This window comes from Sciurus vulgaris, assembly GCF_902686455.1.
Source record: "Sciurus vulgaris genome assembly, chromosome: 7".
Classification (NCBI taxonomy): domain Eukaryota; kingdom Metazoa; phylum Chordata; class Mammalia; order Rodentia; family Sciuridae; genus Sciurus; species Sciurus vulgaris.
The window spans coordinates 44,196,432-44,220,799 of record NC_136467.1 but is presented as its reverse complement, the minus strand read 5'-3'; the positions used below and the strand labels follow the sequence as shown (position 1 = coordinate 44,220,799).

Below are 24,368 nucleotides of genomic sequence, written 5' to 3'. Positions count from 1 at the left end.
AAAATAAACAGAAATATCTACCCAATTAGACTTAGTCTTACTTTGCATATTAAATATCTTTCTTGGACGACTTCACCTAGAGTACTTTTATTCTCTAATACATGTTTGTATAGACAGTCTCTCATTTTATATATACCTATCTATAAGAACATATGCATTCTCTCCACACATACACTTCATCTTTAGACCTTTCTGTTCCTCATTTTAAATATATATACTTTTTTAATGTTTAGATCTTTATTTGTAGACTTTAGACAAAGAGAGAAATATTTCTGGAGGGAAAAAATTTAAAAATCCATGTCCAGGTTAATGTGAAGGCAGGCAGAAAACAATGAAGATGGCTGAGCAGGGGAGTAGGGGGAAGAAAGGAAGGAAGGAGGGTCCTGTGGTTATAAACAGTTTTTAGATTATAAACTATGGTACATATTTTTACAGAGGGATAATCTGATGAACTTTCCTATGAGATCATTTTAAAACATCTTTAGTCTACAGCACAGAACTCTTATTTTACCATTCTTGGCAAACATCAAATAACTTCAACTCCTGACAAAAGAATTTTTGGTATAAATAAGTATGTTTGGCAGATAGGGTTAAAGCTTGTTGGTGGAAACCCATTAGCTATGGTATTAAAAGTATCACTTTGTCTAGCGCCCACTCTGTACTTCAAGAGGATTCATCATGTCCTGTCAAAGTTGACTGCTTGCCCCTGCCTCTTAAACTGTCTATCCCCTTTTTCATTCCATGAGTACAAATTTTGGATGCACTAATTCCTTTCCTTCTTTTATATATTTTTTATTTTTTGTTCAGAGCTCTGCCTCACCTATGAGAATATAGCTCTTAAAGTCAATAAACATGTCTTATTCATGTCTATATTTTTCAGTACCAAGAGCAAAGCAATGACATAGTAGTGACTGGGTGATTCTCAAAGTCTTCAATTAGATACTAATTGTCTATTATGTGCCAGAGGACTGGTCCTGCTAACAAGAATACAGACAAATATAAGTACAATCACAGCAGTATATAACATGGAAATACAGAAAACAGATACCTTAGTTGGGAGATTCAGAGATAATATCTCATGTACAGAGAGGAATTTTACATGTGGATCAAGTTTAAGAATTTCCAAGGTAAGGAGAAAGCATACAAAGATAGGAAGCTATGATAACCTCATACAGAATACACAAATGGATTATTATAACTAGTATAAACGGAAGAAAATGGGGGACAAAAACACAAAAAAAAACCTTGGTAAATACCAAGTTAACATTTTTTACATTTATCCAGAAAAACCAATAAGCAGGTAAATATGTGACAACCCAATGAGGTGTGGGTATAAGAGGGAGATGAATCTGGCAAAACACTACTGAAAAGGCAAAACCATTTTTAGTCTGCTGATGCACTCTAAAAGTCATTTAAAGCTTAAGTCATAGAAGCAGAGGGACACATTGGGCAGACAGTATGACTAGAAAGGGCACCATCTCTGCTTGTTAAGTGCCTGACCTTGAGCAAGTCACTTCCTTCAGTCTCAGTTGTGACAAAATATACAATGTAAGGGAGCATACATTGCAAACTGTAAAGACACATACATATGTTCAGCACTGGAATTATATATAAGCTTTCTTTCTAAGATAATACTAGTTCTACTTACCATAAAATAGAATTGGCTCTTCAGGAAAATAATCATATTTCCAAAGGCTATAAAATTGCCATTAAAGCAAATAATAACACAGTCACAAGATTTATTAGATTTGTAAGACAAATAGCTTAATAGAAAAAAAAAATCTAAGTTCTTTGCACCAATACTAGCAAGCACTACTAGAAAAAAATTAAGATGTATGCACATTTTCCCACCTTGTAAAAACTATTAAATCAAGCAACTACATAAACTATGATTTAACAAATAAAAACCTGTAACAACACAAAATGCATTCATATTTACAAAGAGAGTGTAATAAAATATTTCAAATATATCAAAAAAAAGCCTCACTGAATATTTACAAATATTCAGCTAAGGGACACCTTTTGTCTTTAGTGACTAATACCAACCTCAGATCCTTTCATTAAATTATGAACAGGCTGGAGAAGTGTCTCTACCACAGTGTTGTTATATAAGCATTCAACTGCACATTCTTTTTGATCACAGAGTATCCGTAGAACTTCAGTCACCATACTTGCAGGAGAATAATTCTCTGATAAACAAGAAGTATTTTGATAAAACTTAAAACATTACTTAATACTTTTTTATATATTAGCTATTATTCTTCCAAAAACCTCAATATCAAAAGTAATACTTTAAAAATTCCACAACTCAATGTCAATACCAAATTATAACCTAAAAATTAAGATTTCAATTAGCTTAGTATACTTTCAAGTTAATAAAAAAACAAGCATATGACAAAAAATATGTCACAAGAAAAGAATGTAAGATCATTCACAGTGTGACATTAAATAAATGCTTGATATTGAAGATGGCACAGAACTTTTTTCCATCTAGGAAACATTTACTTACATTCACTTTTTATTTTTTTCCTTAAACAATGTATTCAGATATTGAGCCTAGTAGATAATTAAATGAGACTCATTAAGACAAAACCATGAACAAAAGACAGATGAGAAGAGAAACTTTAATGAATTTTCATGAAGACTAGTAAATCTCTTGTGTTACCACAAGAACAATGAAAGCAAGAATTAAGATTTTTTAAAAATATGAATAAAACACATAAATGAAACACAGGAATAATAACTAAATCATGATTTTTATTTCATAAACCAACATATTTTCAAATATCCAAATTCCCCACAACAGCATATAATGTAAGACTGTCCTCGAAAGATATAGTATTAAAGCTAAGAAACTTAATTTTCATCACAGAGGTCAATACACGAGGAGTATGCTGACTTCAAGTTGATACCTGACAAAAATAAAATGAAAAAGTAAAGCTGAATGATTTTTTTTTTCAAACAGCTGCTGATGAGAAAGCTTCTTTGCAGTGAGCAGTATCACTAACCACCATATGACCATACATGTATTTATCCAATCATCTTCTACTTATTGAGTGTCTGATAAATACCAGACGCTATACAAAGCACTGTAGACACAGTTGTGAATAAGACAAAAAATGGTTCTCTAGATGGCAAACCAAAATATTAACAAGTAATTATAACAAACAAACAAAGGATACTTTTTATCATAAAAGAAGCCTGGGATATTATAAGAACATGTAACAGACTTAAACTGGTACATTATATATTTGAAAGAAAAAAAAAAAAAAAAAGATAACACAATAGTTCCTAAAGTTCTAAAGTTCACTACTCCATAGTAAAGACTCCAAAGGTATCTAAGTCAATGAAAGGTTGGACAAAGAATTCAAAAAAATCATATTTAAGAAGTTCAATGAAATTCAAGAGAATACAAATAAATAGTATCATGCATTAAGGAAGACAACATAGAATATGAATAAAGAAATAGATTTTTTTAAAACAAACTTAACACAAATCTTGGAAACAAAAAACTCAAAAAATAAGAAAAAAATTTTGATTGAAAGTATCAATAACAGACTGAATCAAGCAAATCAGAGCTTGAAGACAACTTGCCAAAATAATACATTCAGATAGCAATACAGAAAAAAAAAGAATGAAGGAAAAATGCAAGATTTGTTCACAATTAAAAGATCAAACATCTGTATAATCTTCATAGAAGAGGGAGAAGATGAGAACACAGTTAACTATTCAATGCAATAATAGCAAAAAAATTTCCAAATTGTGAAAAAGACATGGACCTCAGATAAAGGAATCATTTAGAATCCTAAATAGACATAACCAGAAAAGAACCTCTCCACCCACATTATAGTTAAATTGCCAAAAGTATAGAAGAAAGAAAAAGTGTCAAATGCTGAAAGAAAGAAGCACCAACACCTTTAAAGGCAAATCCATTCGAATACTAGATTTCTCATCAGAAACTCTAAAGGCCAAGAGGGCATGGAATGATATATTTAAAGTTCTGAAAGAAAAAAAAAAAAAAAAAGCCAAGATTACTATACCCAGCAAGGATATCCTTCAAAATTGAAATAGAAATCAAGAACTTTGAGATAAACATAAACTAAGGGAATTCATGTGGGTTTGGTGACACATCTGTAATTCCAGTGGTCTGGAAGGCTGAGATAGGAGGATCACAAAATCAAGGTTAGCCTTGGCAACTCAGCAACACCCTGAATCAAAATAAAGAATAAAAAAGGGCTGGGGGGTATGGCTCAGTGGTAAAGTATCCTTCAGTTCAATTCCTAGTACCACAAAAAAAAAAAAAAAATTTTTTTTTTTTTTAAACCCACTATGGGAATTCACCAACACTAGACCAGCATCACAGAAAATATTTAAGGGTACTCTACAGCCAAAAGGAAGAAGCACCATCATAAAAAGAAAAAAAAAAAAAAATCTTTCTTAAAGAAGAGACATGCAAGTGAAAGAGAAAAGAAACAAACATTATTGATATAGTAAACTAGCAAAGGACAAAGATTAATAGGGAGAAGAAAAGAACTTAGACTATTCAAAACAAAAAGAATATCAACGGAGCACCAGGAACAACTACACACCTTTCAACAATGACCCTAAATGTTAATGATCTTAATTTGATAATAAAAGACACTGTCTAGGTTAAAAAACAAGATCCAATAATATGCTAACTCCAAGAAACTCACCTCCCCTTAAAAGGCATTCACAAACCAAAAGTAAAAGAATGGAAAATGATATTGCAAGCAAATGGAATCTGAAAGCAAGCAGGAGCAGCTATACTTATCTACAAAAAAGAGAAGTTAAGACAAAATCAGAAGTGATGACGAAGGCCATTGCTGATGAATATTGGTCAATATTGATGAAGGGAACAATTCATCAACAAGATATAACAATTTTAAATATATATATGTGCAGCAGACATGTTTGGGTAACCCTAAGATGGTGGCTGGCGTTGAGTCAAGAAGTGGCGCATAGTTAGTGTTAACACGGCATGATCAACTTTTGCCTGATTAGTTAATGTCTCCTCTGCGCTAGTGGTCAACAGATATTCTTCATTATTTCTTGACTGGTACCGAGGGGCATGCCTCAATTGTGCTAATCCTAAGCTGATTGGCTGCCTTAGGTATATAAGACACACACCTATAGGAAGCACCATGGATAAGCAGCTAGCAGAAAGGATAAGCAAGGATAAGTATAAGCAGCACCTCAGGTTGCAGATCACAGAACGCAGGACTAAGCCACACCTCTAGATCGCTGGGCAGAGGATAAGCAGCTCCTCTGATAGATCGCAGAAGGCAGATGGCAGATCACAGAAGAAGCAGCTCTGCATAGCATGCACCTTTAGTTTGCAAGATGCAGGACTTTAAGAAGATATAGATCTCTGAAAGTGTAGCCTCTCGAATAAGCAAAGCCTCTCTCTCTCCTCTCAAAGATTCTTTCTCTCTTATGCAAAGCCTTTCTCTCTCTCTCCTCTCAAAGCCTCTCTTCCTCTATAAGCTAGAGAACAAACAAGCAAGAAAGCAGCCCACTAAAGAGAAAGATAGTAGAAGTAGTTTGTTTCCAGTCCACCTCTGATAAATACCCGCGCAATTGTTGCTGCAGGCAGTGACAATGTCTGCGCGACTGTTGCTGTGGGCGGCAACATATATGCACTAAATATTGGAGCACCCAATTATGTAAAACAAACATACAAATGAGACACAAAGGAAGTGCCCTACTAGCACCAATATTAGATGATCCAGACCAAAAAAACAACAAAAAAAATCAGCTAAATTATATTATAGATAAAATAAATTTAAGACATCTATAAAATATTCCATTTGACACAGCATTCTTTTCATCAGCACGTGGAACTTTTTCTCATACAGACCATATATTAGGGCAAAAAGCAAGTCTTAGCAAATTAAAAAAAAGAGAAATAATTTCTTGCATCTTATCAGATTACAATGAAATAAAACTAGAAATCAACAGCAAGAGGAACTACAGAAATTATACAAACACATGGAGATTGAATAATATTCTTCTGACAAACAGTTATTAAAGATATCAGGGTAAAAAATTTATAATTCCTATAATCAAATCAAAATAAAAATACAACATACTAGAATTGGTGGAATATAGTGAAAGCCAGAAGGGAAGTTTATAGCAATGAGTACTTACATCAAAAAAAAAAACAGAGAGATCTCAAGGTCTTGGAAAAATAGAACATACCAAACTCAGTATCAGTAGAGGAAAAAAATAATAAAAATCAGAACAGAAATACATCAAATAGAGATTTTTTAAAAAGGCAAAGGATCAATGAAGCAATGAGATGGTTCTTTAAAAAGCTAAACAAAATTGATAAATCTTTAGATAGACTAACAGAGAGAGAAGGCAGGGGCGAGGGAGAGAGAAGAAATAAATAAAATAAAATTAGAGGTGAAAAAAGAGACATTACAACAAATACAAATGAAATTCAAAATGTCATACTTAAAAAAAAAACTAGAAATAAAAGGGATACAAATAGGAAAGAGTAAAATAAAATTATCAAAAAAAAAAAGAAATAAATTGAATTATCCCTGTTCATGGTCAGTGAAATTCCTTGCTATGGGCCTAAGTGAGGCAGAACACCAAGGAGAAGGGCATGGTAGAGGAACACTGCTCACTCGTGGCAGTCAGGAAGCAGAGACAGAGAAGGCAGAAGGGGCCACAGGGAAGATACACTTTTCTAGGACACCCCCCCCCCCCCGTTGCAGGAAGTCACCCATGGCCTGTATGTGAACCAATCTTGGTTGAACTATTAGACAGTAAAATCTGGTCTCAAGGAACTCACAACTATGAAAAATGGTCTGAGATTGTCTGAGTCACATGGTTTTCCCTGAATTGGCTTGCTGCTGAAGTTCAAATGCAGGCCCTGGATATGGAAATAATCCATTAGAGCCAAATGGCTTACCTCCACCCCTTATCCTATTTTTCACAGAAGAAATTCCTACCAGCTCCCTTTTGATCTGTACCACTATAAATAAACCAAGCGAGAGCTCCTTCCTTTGTTAGAGCCAGTCCCTTATGGACCACTCAATCAGTCACGCCCCTGCTTCAAAGATAATTCTGTCTCCTGTCATTATTTATGATAAATAAATTTTATTAGCTCTTATTTCACAGCCAGTCCATCCCTCCTATAGGAACCCTTTCCCTTGTCCAAGCAGGACATGCAGCGATACCCAGTGACTCACCTTCTCCAGTCAAGCCCCAACCACATTCAGTTACCACCCAGTTAGTCCACTTAAACTAGGATGGACTGATTAGGTTACAGCTCTCATACTCCAGTTATTTCACCTCTGAACATTCCTGTGTTAACACAGGAGCTTTTGGGAGATGTCTTATATCCAAACCATATGCACAATGGAATATTACTCAGACATAGAAAAGAAAGAAATCCTGTCATTTATAAAAAATTGAGAGAACAGAAAGATGTTATGTGAACAAAGTAAACAGATGCAGAATGACAAATGTTTTCTCTCATATGTGGAAGAGAAAAACATATAACCTGAAAGAAAAAGAGGGACTTCTGAGAAGATGGAAGGGCAGAAAGGAGGGTGGGTATTATCAAACATGATATATGCATGAATGGAAATGTCACAGTGAACCCCATTAATTAATATGTATGAATAATAAAAAAAACTAGAAAACCAGATTTTAAAAAAGTCCTCTAGATGATAACCAAAATATCAACAAGTAATTATAAGAAAGAAGGATAACTTTTATTATAAAGGAAGAACAGTATGTTGTAGGAAGATATAACAGGGTAATAGGAAGAGGTATTTTATACATGTAAATGCTATAAGCAGAAAAGAGTCTAAGCATCACTGTTACAATCAACAAGTTGAATGAGTACATGAAAAAATGCTCAATTTCACTAATCATCAGATAAATGTGAATCAAAACCATGACAGAATATCTATCATTTCACACCAGTTAGAATAGTTATAAACAGGAAACAATGCTAGAGAGGATGTAGAGGAAAGGGAGTTCTTATAAACTGATGATGGGAATGTTAGTACAGCCATTATGAAAAATAATATAGATACTCCTTAAAAAATAAAAAGAACTACTATATCCAGCAATTCCAATGTTGGATAAATACCCAAAAGAGATGAAATTAATTATACCAAAAAGATATCTGCATTCCCATGTTTACTACAGTGCTATTCACAATAACCAAAATATGAAATCAACCCAAAGGTCTTTCACTAGATAAATGGGTAAATAAAATGCAGTATATCTACACAATGGAATACTATGTAGCCATAAAACAAGAAGAAAATCCTGTCATGTGCAACAATAAATATTAAGTCAATCTCATAGAAGAATGGAATAATAGTCACTAGAGGCTGGGAAGTAGAATGAGGGGAAGAATAAAAGAAGTTCAATAAAGGGCATCAAAACACAGAGCAGAGGAATTACTTCTGGTTCTTCATTAGCATATCTATTAGTTATATCAATCTATGATATATTTCAAAGTGACTAGAAGACTATGGAATTCTCTACACATTCACAGATGAAGAGATAGAAATGTTTATTATCCAGATTTGATTATTTCACATTGTGTATATGTATTATCATAATGGATGCCATAAAGATGTACAAATATGTCTCAATTAAAAAATATCAATGGGCTGTTATAATTATATAACACACATGGTTGACATATTAAAGAACTAATATATAGCCCAAACCATTTTTTTGTGTGTGATTCATTTGAGTTCCTCTCACAATTTATGCCACCATTTCCAGGGTTTTTCCCAACTTTAGACCACTATGGCCTATGTCATTCAAAGGGTGTGTTATTAAGTGTTTTACTTTGAAGACTTTTGATATTCACAAGAAAAAGTTTAAGCTATCTTTTAAATGTTAATATTTTTAAATAATTTTTTAATAAGTCAGTCAGCTGGCATAAGACTAAACAACATTTTACTGAAAAAACATGCAGGTTTTCTTTTTTCCTTTAATCTTCAGTAACAGAAGACCCTAAAAAGATAGTGAAGTTTTGGATACGAGTTAAAACATGTAAGCTGATATAAACATTTTGGGAAGTATAAAAGATAGAAAATATCAAAAATAGAACACATTAGTACCCATCAATCAAGCTTGTTCTCATTTCTTAAGAATATCTTTTAATAAAGAATATTAAAATTCTCAGCAAAATTGATTCTAAATTTAAAAGTTAATAGATTAGAAATATCTTAAAACATCAATGAACAAAATTAAATTTCATGGTTTACTTCAGAACCAATGTAATTTCTTATTAATAATGCTATATCTTAATGAAATCTATTGACCAAACTATACCAGGCACTCAAAACATTCAGGCAATATAATACTTAAATATTTTTAGATGCTGTATTACTCAAGCCAAATTACCTGAATGTGCAGATGATGTCATCTTTGGACAACTTGGTGAATAATAGATAAGTTGGGTAAACAGAACCAGCAGATCCGTAAGAGATACTGAATCTTTTACAAAGAAATAGAAAAAGAAAAATTAATCTCTATCATATGCCTACAACTTAGAAAAACTGAACTAATGGCTCATAAGTCTATGACTGAGTTTTCATAGAAACCACAATGCAGTCAGGAGGAGAAAGCTATAATCCAAGGCACATGACTCAAGAACAAATTAGACACAGTACATTAAAAGACGGCAAGGCAAGCAATGCAATGAGGGCTATGTGAAGGTGCAGGGGTTTTCTTTATTTTTGAGCTAATCACTTAATATAAACTTATAATAGAAAGATCCAATAAAATCTGATCAAAGCTGTTTGCATTTATTAAATTAGGAGCAAAACTAAGAAAAAAGCTAAATGAATCCTCTAGTCTCACTTGCTCTAAATTACTTACTTTTGGTTGACTTTAAAATTCACTAGTTTTGGAATTTACACAACTGAGCAATGTGTTCTTAGTATCCCACTAGCTTTAATAGATAACACATCTGACATGTGAGTTATAGTAATGGTTGCCTAGGTTATTTTTCAAGGACTTGAAGGCTGCTTTTGTCAAAAGCACTGACTCTACTTGGTCCTGTGCAGACATCTGATGAGTGAAAAAGTTGGTCATCTCAGACTTCATATCTTATCTATCTCCTTTACTACCTTAATCTTTGAGTCAGAATGCTTCCGCTCAACTCTGCATGTAGACATGTTACTCACTTAAAGAATGTTTGTCCAAAACAGCACAGATTGATTTACCCAAAACTTCCCTAATCACTTCCCTCCCCCTTTAAGGCTGCTGACAGAATAAGAACAAGATATTCTTAAGATTCACGAGGACATCATGACTATGGGCCAAATCAACAGATCACCAGCCATCATGTTTTGCAACATTCTATTCCAGACCACCAGATAGATGCCTAGATGTCTAGGATATACTCTATAACAGGTGTCACCAAATTATAGTCCTTATGATCTGATTTTGTAATGTTCACAAGCTAAAAATGGATTTTTCATTTTTAAAATGTATTAGGAGTTCCTCAAAACTATGCTCAGATTCAGGGATTTCCTAACAAGACTCATGTTTCAACATATAATCATATACCTATGTTTTATTACAACAAAAGGACACAAAGCAAAACCCAAAAGGAAGGAGGAATGGGGTGAAATCCAGAGCAAACCAGGCACAAGTTTCTAAGTGACCTCTCCCACAAAGTGACACAGAATACATTTAATTCTTCTAGCAATGAGTTTTAAGAACATATTTAAAATACTGTCTATCAGAAAAGGTCACTATAGATCCTAAAGTTTTTACTAGAGGTTGAAGATGTAGACACCCATTGCCTAGCACACACCAAATTTCTAAATTCATAAAAGGAAAGCAAGTGTTTAGTGTAAAACACATTGTAAACAGCTTGGACACGGTGATCAGTGGACAGTTTAGGTACCCTTCTCAGTGCTGGGATTAGTAAGAGAATTCCAGAAACCAACCAAGGGACAACCTTGCATCAGCCCTTTCTAAGAATAGCAGTCTCCAGGTTGTGATGCTACCTCTTTTTTGGACATTCAAGTACATACACACAGAAGGACATTATGTGGCTTGATGAGGCTAAAAGAATAAAGTGCTAGGTTTGAAGACCCTTACTCTGTACTATATTCATAGTATAATCTTAAGGTTTTAAGGGAAATAAGAATAACTAGAATCATGTGCCAAAGTTTAATAGAGGAAAATTAATGAGACTGAGGGTAAATGGTAGTATATCAAATGGTATAAGGCTTTGCAGTTTATAAAACAATATTCTCAAACTCATCTCTATGAACACAAAAGTTCCCTAAATGCAGCCTCACTGATATCACTATTCAATTTTTACAGAAAAAGAAACCAAAACATCAGGTGAGTGATTTGCCAAAAGATACTAGATAATTTCTAAGACAGCCAGACCTTAAACAAGGTCTTTCAGTTTTACATCCACAACCGGATCATCGAGTATGTCTAGAATTTTGAGAAGCAGAGAAAAATAAGTATTACAGTCTTGGGGTATAAGAAAAAGAACTATGCATGTAGGAAGAAGTTCATACTGAAAACTAAAAGAAAAAATACTTCAAGACATATAAAACTAAAAGGTATGTAGATAAATACCCTTGAAAAGACATGGGACAATTCCAAGCTTGAATGAGCCACAGTATATAAATATTACCACATCTCACCATATTCATTTCTCCTAATTGCACTTACCTTTTTTATTCTTTAGCTTTATGGGAAAGAGTTTTCTGCCTTGGGTATAGATCAATAATCTTCCTAGAAGGCACAGTGAGTGAATGAAATAAATATACTGTAATTCTTGTCCTGAGTAGTAGACAATCTTCTGTTTGTTCCCTTAAGAGAAGAAAACAAAAACATTTTAATGTTTTAATATTTTATAGTACTTGTCTCCATTTTCTTCTGAACAAACAATATTCTAGTCTTTAATGGAAACACTGTTGGTATAAATTTTTTTATAAATATTTCCTTGTTTGCTAAGATCCTTTACACTAAATCTGAGGAAAAGTCATCATTATAAAATTGACAAAACTTAGAAAAATATAAAATGCATCAGATCACACATATAAAGTATAATATGCATCAGTGTTCATTCTAAAATAAATATCAAAAAATCTCCAGAATTATCACCTGTCATCAAGGAGGGACTTCAAAAGTAAGTTAAGGAAGACAAAAAGTCAATAGAAAATGTTAGTTACCCTTCAATTTTGCTAACTAAAAGTGAATGCAGGTGAAATCTATGAAAATACTTCAAAATCTAAAAAACTGAAATCTGAAAAACTTCTGATCCCAAGTGTTTCAGGTAAAGGATACTCAAATTATACACAAAAGATCATCATTACCCATATTTGCAATACGAAATTAGAGTCTCTACAATATAGACCTCTTCTAATATATATTTACTATTTACTCATTCACTCATACATTCAAGATCTATCAAATACCTATTTTTATACAAGATCCTGAACTATTCACTAATGATCAAAACCAAAAAAAAATCCTGCTGCCAATTAGACTATGACAAACAGAGTGGTGTCATCAGAGTATGTGGAGAACAAGGGGAAGAGACAAGGGATTTTAAAGGGCAGATTATGAAGACATGGCCATGGAAAAAACCCAGATTTTATTACAAAGGTCATTAGGAAAAAAGTAAAGCCCTCTAAGGAGGAAAATTAGAGTCAAATATCCACAGTAGAACACTGACTCTACAGAAGTGTAGAAAGTTGATAAAACAAAATCAAGGTGTGAAAGAAGCTCTATCAAGAAAATTATAAACAAAAACGCTACCAAAGAGAATGAAGGAGAGACAGATTAAAAACATGTTTAGGAAAATGAAATCTATGTCATGATCATTTCCACCATTACATAAAATTATAATGCATCAATAAAATTTTTTTTTAAAAAAGAAAAGGAAAACAATATGCCATAGCCAGAATTACACATGGGCAGTGAAAGAAAAAGAAGAGAAAACTCAAGTTTCTAACTCAAATATATGGGCCACAATTCTTCTATTTAAGAAATTCCAATGAGGAAAAGAACAGGTCTAAAAAGAGAAGGAACAATGATTTCAGTTCTGGATATTGTAAATTCTGAAGGACACGAATAACATTCAGATAGTAATATTAAGTATGATAAGTAATATTAAGTATGATTAAGTAAGTGGGTCTGAAATTCAGGAAAGGTATGTGGACTTCAATATTTTGGTCACCAATGACATGTAAATATATATTTGAGGCCATGTACATGAGCTCCCTCAAGAGAACAAATAAACTAAAGTGGTAAAAGTACAAAGGGAAAATATTTATGAGTGCAAACGTGAAGAAAAGAGAAAAGCCCTTTAAACCTTACTGTATATGACGATGAGGAAATCCAAGAACAAAATGACACTAAGCTGAGGAGAAAAGAATCAACAGAGATACATGCTTGAGGACAAAAAAGAGTGGAAGCTGATATAGGAAGATCTCAGAGGAGTAGAAATAGAAGCCTTATTTCTGCAACTGGAAAGTGAAGAGGAGGTAAAGAAGTGGGAACTGGGAGAATACAGAATACCCAAAAGGCTCTTCTCTCAAGGAAAGCAGAGAGGTCAGGCACATATGCAGCACAGAACTTGCTCCATTCTTTATTATGGAAGACACATGAGCAGGTTAGACAATGCAGGAGAAAGTACCAAAGCAAAGGGCAGAGTAACAAGTGAAATAATGAACCAGTTCCACTAAAAACCTAAAAACTAAAGCAAAACAAACAAATAAACAAACAAACAAAAAAAAAAAAAAAAAAACACTCCAGAAGGTAACAGAACCAAGAGAACAGATAAAGTGAACAATCTGAAACAGGGCACCCCTTGATTACAAGTTAGAGAAAGGAAACACTGATAAAGGTATATAAACATTCATTTGTATGCACAGAAGCAGGACATGTGAGGAGCTCATATATAAAAATTTCTATTTTCTTAGTGAAATAAGAAGCTAGGAATCCTCTTAAGAGTGGGCAGGAACAAGGCAGGTAGCTTGCTGAACCTGGCAAATCCTTGTAATAGTTGTTGTGGGACATCAAAGAAAGAACATCTAAGAGGATTTCAAAGCAAACACAATGAGAGCAACTGAAGTTAGAAAATATATATTTGCACTTTCAATCCATATTATGAATTCTCTCTATTCAAGTTCCTGTGAACCCAAAAAGCTGGAGAGCTGAACTGACCTAAAGTTGGGAAAACGCAGCCAAGAATAAGCAAGAAATTTAAAAGGGAGGGAAGCAAAATATTATGAATATGTCAAAAGAATACAATAAAATACCATGAGGTCTCCACTAGCTAAGGAAGAAAGCAAAGTCATGAGGACTAGTAAAGCAGGAAGGGGGAAACAATGCTAGATCTAACTTTTTAATATCAAGAAGTTAGAAAAATCTACAAATTTTTTTATGAAATTTTTAATATCAAGAAACTAGAAAAATGTACAAACTTTTATATGAAATACATAAACTTACGCATCCTTTTGCTGCTTTTCAAGAATAAATTCCAATTTTCTGCATTGCAAAATGCTAGATTTTGAAACCCAATAATTATTGGTCTTTGACCTTTTCCCATGCTTTGAATTAAAAGAATTTATTCAGGGATAAACTAAATTATAAGATACCTTCATACTCCCGATAACATTTGCTTCAAAAAACAATACAAAAATAACCAACAGGAAAGTTCAGTTTCACATCACAAGTTGTGAACTGTAAGCAAAAGATCAAGAAAAATTCTGAATAGGAAAGTTTATTCTTTCGTGATAAATAAGGTATCTACCAGTATAAGTAATTATGGAAGGGGCAACAGGAGAAAAATAACAAAGATAGGCACTGATGGGTAAAACAATATAAAAGAAGACTCACTGTAGTCGATATCTAAAGAAGAAACCAGACAGAAAAATTAGGGCCAGAGTTTAAAGTATCTAGGATGTTTTAGCTCAGACTGAGGATAAGTAAAAATGAATCACAGGGTGGATGGGGTATTCCACAATAAAAACGACATTGTAGGGAATTTTTCCTCTAACTAATGTGCTTAAGTACCTGATTAAATGAGTGATACACTAGCAAAAGGAAAAAAAGGGACTACAAACTATTATTAATAGAAAAGATTAGAATAGTAATGCCTAATATAAATTGAAGATCTGTATACAGTAAGAATTGGTATGACCAAAGATTCATTTTAAAGGCAAATGTTATTAAAAAGTCACTATACTGAATTTTTTTAATTTCTCAAAATATTTTAAGTCATTGGCAAAAGTGATCTCATTTAACAGTAAACTGTTATTAATCAGCTACTAAAAAAATAAGTCATTACAAGGCTATTTCTGAGCCACATCGCCAGACCTTTATATATTTTTATTTAGAGACAGGGTCTCTCTAAGTTGCTTTAGGGCATCCCTAAGTTGCTGCGGCAGGCTTTGAACTTGTGATCCTCCTGCCTCAGTCTCTACGCCACTAGGATTACAGGTGTGTGCCACCACACTTGGCAAAATTAAACATTTTTAATGTGTTTAAAAAAAGAAAATAATACATACCACAAGGCTTTGAATGTTCTGAAATTTCATCAGCTCTCATGGTCTCACACAGTTCCAAGTACTGAACACACTGCTGAACTGCTGTAGTTATCTAATAAAATAATATCTCATTAATTTCAGGAATGTGCAGTCTAGAAGTCCAAAAATTTTTATTAAAAAAATAGGCAAAGCTATAAAAATTCTAGCAGGAAATATTTGGGGAAATATCTAAAATACTACCTTTCCAAACACTGCAACTCAAGTCTCCCCAGTTGAGTATTACTATGGCATCATTTGGGAGAGCACTGAAAATATTTGTGAACAAATACAACACTATTATAATGTTGGTGTCAGTGGATAGAAATAAACATAATCTGACATTTTTGTGAAAGATACAAAAATGCTGCAACCATGGCTTTCAAAACTTTCCTGCCCGGTTCTCTTGCCTCAGAGTCTTTTCTTCCCAGCTGGCCAGCAAATATCAACTTGTTCAAGACTTTGTTTCCATTTCAATAACAGAATTAAAAAAAAAAAAAAAAGAAAACTCAAAATTCAAAGAACAACGTCATAATTTTTTTAAAAATCTACTACAACCCCTACTGTTCCTAATAATTCTCGTATGAGTCTCCATTCTAACTCTTCCTCCCATTCTTCACAAGTAAAGCTTTCAAACCTTCTCCTCTTTCCCAAAACTTACCTACTTCCTATAGATGCCCTCCAATTCTAATTCCCAAACAAAATAAAAATCATCAGCGAGATAAGGACTGATAATTGTTAGATTTGGTGATGAGGAAATTGTTAGTGACCCTGAAGAGATCAGTTTCAGGAGAATTTGGAGATTAAAGACAGTTTATAATAAAGAAATAAGAACTGAAAAAGTAAAGGTACCTAGTATGATTTTCATTTTCAGGCAAGTTAGCCATGAAGGAAATTAAAAATGGAGCAACAGGTACTATAAGGGTCTTAGAGCCAAAACTGAACTTCTTTTCAAGTTGGAAAAGTAGGATCATGCTTATGTTTTTTTTGGTGGGGTAGCTGACAGAAAAGTTTGACTATACAGGAGAGAAAGAGGACAGTCAATAGAAAAATGTACCCAAGAGGGAGGAGTAGTTTGGACCCAAGCGGAAGGAGAATTAAGCCTTCAATGGCAAAAAAAACATGCAGGCTGTATAGTAGTCAGTGGGTTTCCCCATTTAATTCATTATTATGACCTCAGTTCTGTGCAAAAAAAAAAAAAAAAAATTACATGGCAGGACTTCTGTCTTTAGATAGGGCTGATTTCAAGGTTAGACTCTGATAGTATCTGGAAAACTGGAGTTCAGAAGTTCCCACCATTGCAGAAGAAAACTGCCTGTGGAGCTCAAGTCATGCAAATGTGGAGGTCCCAGCCCTGAATTTTCGTGTTCTTGCTTGAGAGAATTCCAGAAAGAAGGAGACTTAGAAAAAGTACAGCAAAGGTTATTAGAAAGAACAGGAAAAGGGGGAAAGGGGACACTCACAAGGGAAAGAATGAGTCTTTTCAGAGAGAGGAATATGTTCCCCCATGCCCTCCAGTTTTATTGGGGGTCCAGGGAAGTTTTTAGAGAGTCCTGCCAACCTCTTGACTTTTGACTGGCAGCATGATTGCACCATACTTCCACATCCTCACTGCACATGGTAAAAATCTGAGGCAACTATGGGTCACTTTGGCCCATGCTGACTGGTTCCAATTGGAACTTATTCTTACAAATTTTATGGTTGGGGGAATTATCCTTCTTTCCCTGAATTCTGGAATCTGGTCTGTATGAGGGTCACCAAAGTCCCCCATTTGGGGGTACCTTAGCAGGATGAAGTCTTTCAGACCTGCATTTCTCCTGCAGACAACAGGTAGTCTGATGGGGAATGTAACATATCCTATTAACTTAAGTCAGGCAGAGCTGCTGATAATTTGCTTTTTAAAAAGAAGTATGTAGAGGTCAGCACAGTAGACCCAGTTTGCAGAATCATTCCCTTAACTCCATGTTTCCACCACCCACATATGTCTGTTACCTATTATCACCATTCCAAGAATGGATCACAGGGCTTTCACTGTACATAAACTACAAAAGTAACGTGGTTTATGCTGAACATCTGCTTTATTTCTAATAATGTGAGATATGTGCTAGGCCGAAAGTGCCTACACGATCAGTCCCCAATAAAATAAACTGTTCACTAAGTCTCTAATGAACTTCCCAGTAGATAACATTTCATCCAAGTTGTCACAATTCGATGCTGGAGGAATTAAGCATGCCTGTTTGTTTCCATGATAAAAAGACAGTTGGAAACTTATACTTTCATATCCTCCAGATTTCACCAAATATACCTTTTCTCTTTGCTGCTTTTATCTTGTATCCTTTCACTGCAACAAATGACAGCTGGGATTATGACTATATGCTGAGTCCTATGAGTTCTCCCAGCAAATCATCAAATCTGGGGGTTGTCTTGGGAACCATCTCCCACATCTATACATCTTATCTAAATCGAATTTCAGAAATCAGAGCCATGCCTTCTGGAGATCTGCATTTCAAACTCAACATGACCAAATCTACCAAATCAAAAAATCATTACTTCACCAGGAATGTTTTCCTTCTACCATGTTACTTACCTCACTTAATGACATTAATCACTCAATTACTTGAGGTCTCAGCATCCTCCCTTCAAATCCTACTTCTAACTATGGCATTCCTGAGTCTATCCATTTATCCCAATTCTCAGTTCATACTTCCATCATCTTTGGCTGAGATTACCCACAGCCTCTCAACCACTTTTCTGCTTAAACATTTTTCCTCTATAGCAACTATAACCCATTTCCCAACAAAAAGCAAACAAAAAAGAAACAGTGACTTAAAATAACAATTGCCATTTTAGGAAAGTGACAAAATCAGTAAAATAATACACTTAAGAGAAACTCTTAAAAATCAGGAGACAAAAGAACAAAGAATAGTCAGCTTTTTTAACTGGGAACTTAAAATGCTATCCCTGAACAATTAATTGTCAAAGACTCTTTTTAGTTCATTTGCACTCAAATCTGGAGACCCAGCCTCTTTGCACCCATCTCTACCAAGGTTTATCTTTACTATTCACTTAAATTCCTTCTGTTTCTTTCCCTAACTTATTAAACATACTATTCTTAGGAAAATATAATAATCACAGGTAAAGGAAAAATCATGTGACAGCAATAATTACATTAGGTGATATTCCATTAAGGTGCAGGAGCAGAAAGCAGACCTACAGTAAGTGAATTTGAATACTAAAGAGTCAAGTTGAGCTATAACAAATGATTTTCCTAATCCTCAGGAAAAGACAAAAATTTGTTATACAAATTAGAATTTTATTCAATACTTACTGCCCTACACTATCAAATAAATACCAGCCAATTCATTTCATTGTTAACCCTAAGGCAGAAATTTTTTAAAAATAAAAAAAAAAAAAGATTAAACATAGCATGACAGGAAAACACATAGGAGAATTTAATCCAGCTCACTACTCATTTTTTAAAATGACTTTCAGGGAACAAGAAAAATGGTGCCACATAAAGCCATTTCAGAAGCAATTCCTTTAAGGGTAATCTGGACAATGATTCAAATTGTTAAAAATAAAAGGTTAGATATTTACACTGAAAGTTGAAATGTTTTTTAACTAGTTCATGACTTTGCAATACCATTGGAAAAAAAAAAAGAGTATCTTCTGTAAATAACTGACAGCACATACATAAATTGATACCCTAATGCTACCTATCAAAAATGTCAAAAACGAACAGAATTACACAAATACAGTGGTCACTAAATATGTGATAGGTTAAATTAAAATTAAATAAAACTTAAAATTCAGTGATTCAGTTATCCTAGTCATATTCCAAGTTTTCAAGAGTCACATAAGGCTAGTGACTGAAAAACGATTTTCCATCGTTGAAGAAAATGTCATCAGACAGTATTAATGAGAAACTAGAGGAGAAGCTTTAGTAGGTTAACATCACAATGAACAGGTTGCTCAGATTAAGATCCTAATGCAAAAATCATTTATAGAACAGAAAGACAAATCCATGGGAGTGTAACAAAGTTTCCACCACATAAACACAATTAGACCTCAAATCTGAAAAGAAAATGGAAGGAAATAAATGCATCTTGCATTCATTTTTCTCTGTTTCTTTTCAAAAGTAGGACCAAATTTACTTAAAAAAATAAAATATACCATAAATAATCTTTTGATGTTTTATAAATTTAAAAAAGCTTTTTAGAGAAAATGAGATTTAAGATGAAGTCTCAAGCAAGTCTGATCCACTACACACATGAAACAAAATTTTTTACTAACTTGATAAAATATTGAAGTGGTTTATAATGAAGTAATTCCACCTACAGGCTAAAAATTGATAGACTTAATTTTTCAAAAAAAAGAAATGGATTATAAGAATCAATCTATAAGAAACATTTTAAATGCTTGCACTGGGGCCTCTGTGATAGCAAGAATGTTACTATGTACACATAAACCATGGGGGAAAAAATCATCCTGTGACTCTTTGTCTTTCTCTCTCTCTTCTAGCAGGAGCAGTCTAGCCCATAATGCAACAACAAATTTTCATTTAAGTTGGAATGGGAGAGAAATGAGAAAGAGAAAGGCTTTTTTTTAGTTCATTTTTTCTTGTCTCTTTTTTCTTTTTTTTTTTTTTTTTTTTTTTTTTTTTTTGTGGTGCTGAGGATCGAACCCAGGGCCTTGTGCTTACAAGGCAAGCACTCTACCAACTGAGCTATCTCCCCAGCCCTTATTTCAGTTCAATTTTTCTAAAAACTTTTAAGTACATTTTATCTGTACAAATAAATTTGTATAATATTCCTCCCTTCTACCCAATTCCCTTAATTTTCAAACACAAAACAATTCTTTTTTCTTCTCCTTTTATTCTATGCTCTACTGTATGTACCCCAAAACCCACAATTTCAGTAATCTTTCCTTTGTCTAACTTCTAAACTCAATGTTATGCCTAACTGCATAAACCATTATTGACCCAAAGTTATACATACTAGTATAACTTAAATATTTTAATAAATTTCATTTTTCATATTAGATATTTATTAATTTTGCTGATTTTTTTTCCATTTCTTTCAGGGCCCTTATACACTATTCTACAAATAGTAACAAATACAGATAATTTTGGTAATACATTTTAGAGTATAAGTCTATACTTGATATAACTCATACCAATTTTTGAAAATACAAAAGCACTTTTCACTCAAGTTTTTTCATGCAAGTTTTACTCAAAATTAGAGGTGTATTTTATAGAAGTAATTGTCTTTTTAATGTCTGACCTGAATACATGTAATACTTAGAAATACGGCTTCTCTCAAACTACTTTATTATTTATAGCAACCCATTTTACTACGTACTTCTGTAATTCCAAATTGTTAATCTGACTGTCTTTTAAGTCTCAATTCTTATCCTTCCATGTTTCATAAATGTAGTTTAAGGTCGCATAAATAGGGAATTGCTTCATTAGTCAATATTAATCATCCCCATTTGACTTTGCATATTCAAAATGTTATATCACATAATATTTTTGTGATATTATTTCTGAACATAAAAAGTACAGACTTACCAAAGACTTATATTTCTTTTCAAGAAGCCTCAGTACTGCACTTCTGCTATAATATGCATGCTAAAGTTAAGAAAAAAATTATATTTAATATTCAAGTTATGCCATTTAAAATCTTTTTGTAGCATCATTACCAATATTTAATAAATCACATAATAATTACTATAATCAATGCCAAAATTTTTCTCAATGTACACTGTACCATGAGAAAAGCAATCACAGGAATGCAAAAGATATCAAAAAACTCTTAGATCCTTTAGTGTCAGACCAGTGAAAAAAGACATCCTCCATGTGTCCAGTTTCCATGCTAAACTAATTTAAAACTACCACCAAAAAAGCCTACCTAACTACCAGTATATGACAGAATCCAAAGAAAGTATACAGGAATAGGAGGGGAAAAAAATTGCAAACCATATACTGAAAACCTGTACTGTCCATATGTACAGAAATTTGCCAAGGTTCAAAACTAATTCCCTTCTGACAATAATATTTAAAAATAATTGTAAGTGCCAAAAAAACTTTAATTTTCTCCTTAGAATTGAATATAGATGGGATTAAAGTCTATACATACATAGCATTTTACAAAGTCAAGGAACAATAAATTATTTGCTAGATTATGATAGATAGCATTAGTGTTCAAAAATCATTCTTCATTTTTCTTAAAAATAATAAAAAATATTAAATACAATAATACCCAGTAAAAACTCTATAAGAATTCTGGGGAACAGAGATTTAATTCATTAAATAGTATTTTAACTAAATGAGTGGTAGTCAAAACCCCATGTAGCTTAATATGCTTTCAAAAACCACTTTTTTAAAATACTTTTTCTTAGTTGTCAATGAATCCTTTATTTTATTTATTTATGTGTGGTGTTGAGTATCCAACCCAGTGCCTCACACATGCCAGACAAGTACCCTACCACTGAGCCATGACTCCAGCTCCTCAAAAACCATCTTTTGATTTAATAAAATAAATATGTTGATGTGTAATTAAACTATTTTTAATATCTACCATGTTCTGAAAAAGGAATGCTCATAGCACCTTCGTCAGATCAGGTTCAGCAAATTAGTCCCTGAACCAAATTCAGCCTACTACCTGATTTTCTAAGTTTTATTGGAACACAGTCAAGTACATTCATTTACATATTACCTATGGATGCTCTGAAGCCACAACAATTGGGTTGAAAAGTTGCAACTGAGACTATACAGCCCACAAAGTCAGAAAAATTTACAGTCTGGTCCTTTACATAAAGTTTGCCAACCACTGCCAAAAACACAAAGAATGCAAAAGAATACCAGAAATTTTCATTAACCTTTCAAACTATTTGGGGTTTAATTTTTTAATACTCTTATATTGCTTAGTTTTCTTGTGATCTGTCTCATTTTCTTGAGAAACAGGACTGGCAATCAAAAATGTTAAATGAAATAAATTTTCATACATGAGTAGAATATGATTTCATTTCTGTTAAAAAAAAACCTAAACAAAACAAAAAGGTCTAAGCAGAAAGATATAAAAAGTGTGTAAAAAGTACAGACTTACATAAACCGAAAACTTCACAGTTGTTACCCCTGTGCTGAACAATTAGAACAAAAAATTTGTGCTTTTATATTTTCTGCACTTCTCTCAATAAAGATCTAATTTGATAATCAAGAAAGAAATTAAGAGAAAGTATCAGACATAAGAAATAAAGGGTTCAGGTTAATTTAATTAAATTCAGCAAACATTATTATTAGGCTACATGACGGTTAAGAACTGGAGACAGAATCATGCTCTAATTAATTGGGCATTTACCATATAGTTTAGATAACCAAAGGCAGGGAAAAAAAAAGCCATATGCTATTTAATATTCAAACTGTGCTGAGCAATAAACAAATATGCTACTGTTTTGCATGGCAAGTCCCCAGCCTCTCCCTTCTCTACTGCAACAAATACCTAGAGTCTTGTAGATAGGTTGAGAGAAACAAGATGCAGCACAGAGACTAGCAAAGCTGCTGCAACTGCTAGACACAGACTTCTACTATTCCATAGTAGAGGTAAGAGGTAATAGCATACCACATCTCTCCACTCTTAATATGGACTTCAGTTCTGGGGCAGTGAGAAGCTACACTAGAAAATGCCCAATTTAGGCATTAAACACCCAAACTGCAGGTTCAGAAAGAGGCAAAGAAGGAATATTTTAGACATCTCTCCTAAGCCCAAGAAAAATCAGCAGTGAATCCTGATATCCTATCATTTCAATTCTAAATTTTCAAAGCTTTTAAAGAAAATTAGGTTTTGCAGAGGTCACTCATCTTAAATAGAACAAATGTATTACAATTTAAAATCCTATTCTAATTCTGCAACCTACCAGGTGAACAATCTTGGACAAGTTAACTTCTCCATGCTTTGACCACAATATCTCAGAAATGGAGTATTAATGCTACCATATCTCATAGATATTTAGAAGAATGAAATGAGATAATACACATAAATGTGATTAGAACTCTCAGCACACAGTAAACACTAGCTATTCTTCAAATGATACAACAAAAGAAAATTCTAGTTTTCCTTACCATCCACTTTTTGAACCACACAGCTTTAGTATCAACTAATGCAAAAAAGTAGACTGGATCCAAAATCTTTTGTGAGACAAGATGACTTTGATCATGTTTAACTGATAACAAGGACAAAGTACTCTCCACAATTTCTTCCATATACCTTAAAGTTTGGGAAAGAACAAGAGATTTTACCAAAAAAAAAAAAAAGATTATTCTATTTATGTGTGTGTGTATATGTGTGTGTAAAAACTGGTGATATCCTTTATACTTGTGGAAATATTATTTTTAGAAACAATCGTTTTATATTTTAGTAAAGGACAGAGGTGAGATTCACACTCAGTTTTTCTGCTTTAAAAACTTAGTTTCTATTTTAATACAGATTCTACAAAACTTTCCTTTTGAGATTCACTAATGTTCTTACAACCTTATTAGACATTTTAGAGGTAAAAGAAAAAAAGTTTAAAAAACATTTAAGGAACTAGTCCAAAGTAGCAAAGACAACCTAAGACTACAAGATCCTACTTTTACCTTGTTTTTATAAGTGATATTAAATGTTTTACTTGTGTAGAGCCATTCACATTGTTAAGTATGAAATATGACAGACTTAAAAAAGAAGAAAAAAACTACATTACTTTTCCAATCATGAAATCAGTTAAGACTGTATCTACTCCCTGAAATGTCTAAGGGTCAAT

At 33.1% G+C, this 24,368-nt stretch overlaps 1 protein-coding gene across 1 annotated transcript in view; it reads right to left on the bottom strand.

Moving 5' to 3' along the window:
- TBC1D32 (TBC1 domain family member 32) overlaps positions 1 to 24,368 on the bottom strand; it is a 217,983-nt gene that overhangs the window by 158,385 nt on the left and 35,230 nt on the right. The window contains 6 exon segments of the mRNA XM_079146273.1: positions 2,047 to 2,189; positions 9,409 to 9,501; positions 11,710 to 11,850; positions 15,558 to 15,648; positions 21,142 to 21,201; positions 23,692 to 23,836. Of these exon segments, the coding sequence (XP_079002399.1) occupies positions 2,047 to 2,189; positions 9,409 to 9,501; positions 11,710 to 11,850; positions 15,558 to 15,648; positions 21,142 to 21,201; positions 23,692 to 23,836 (673 nt within the window).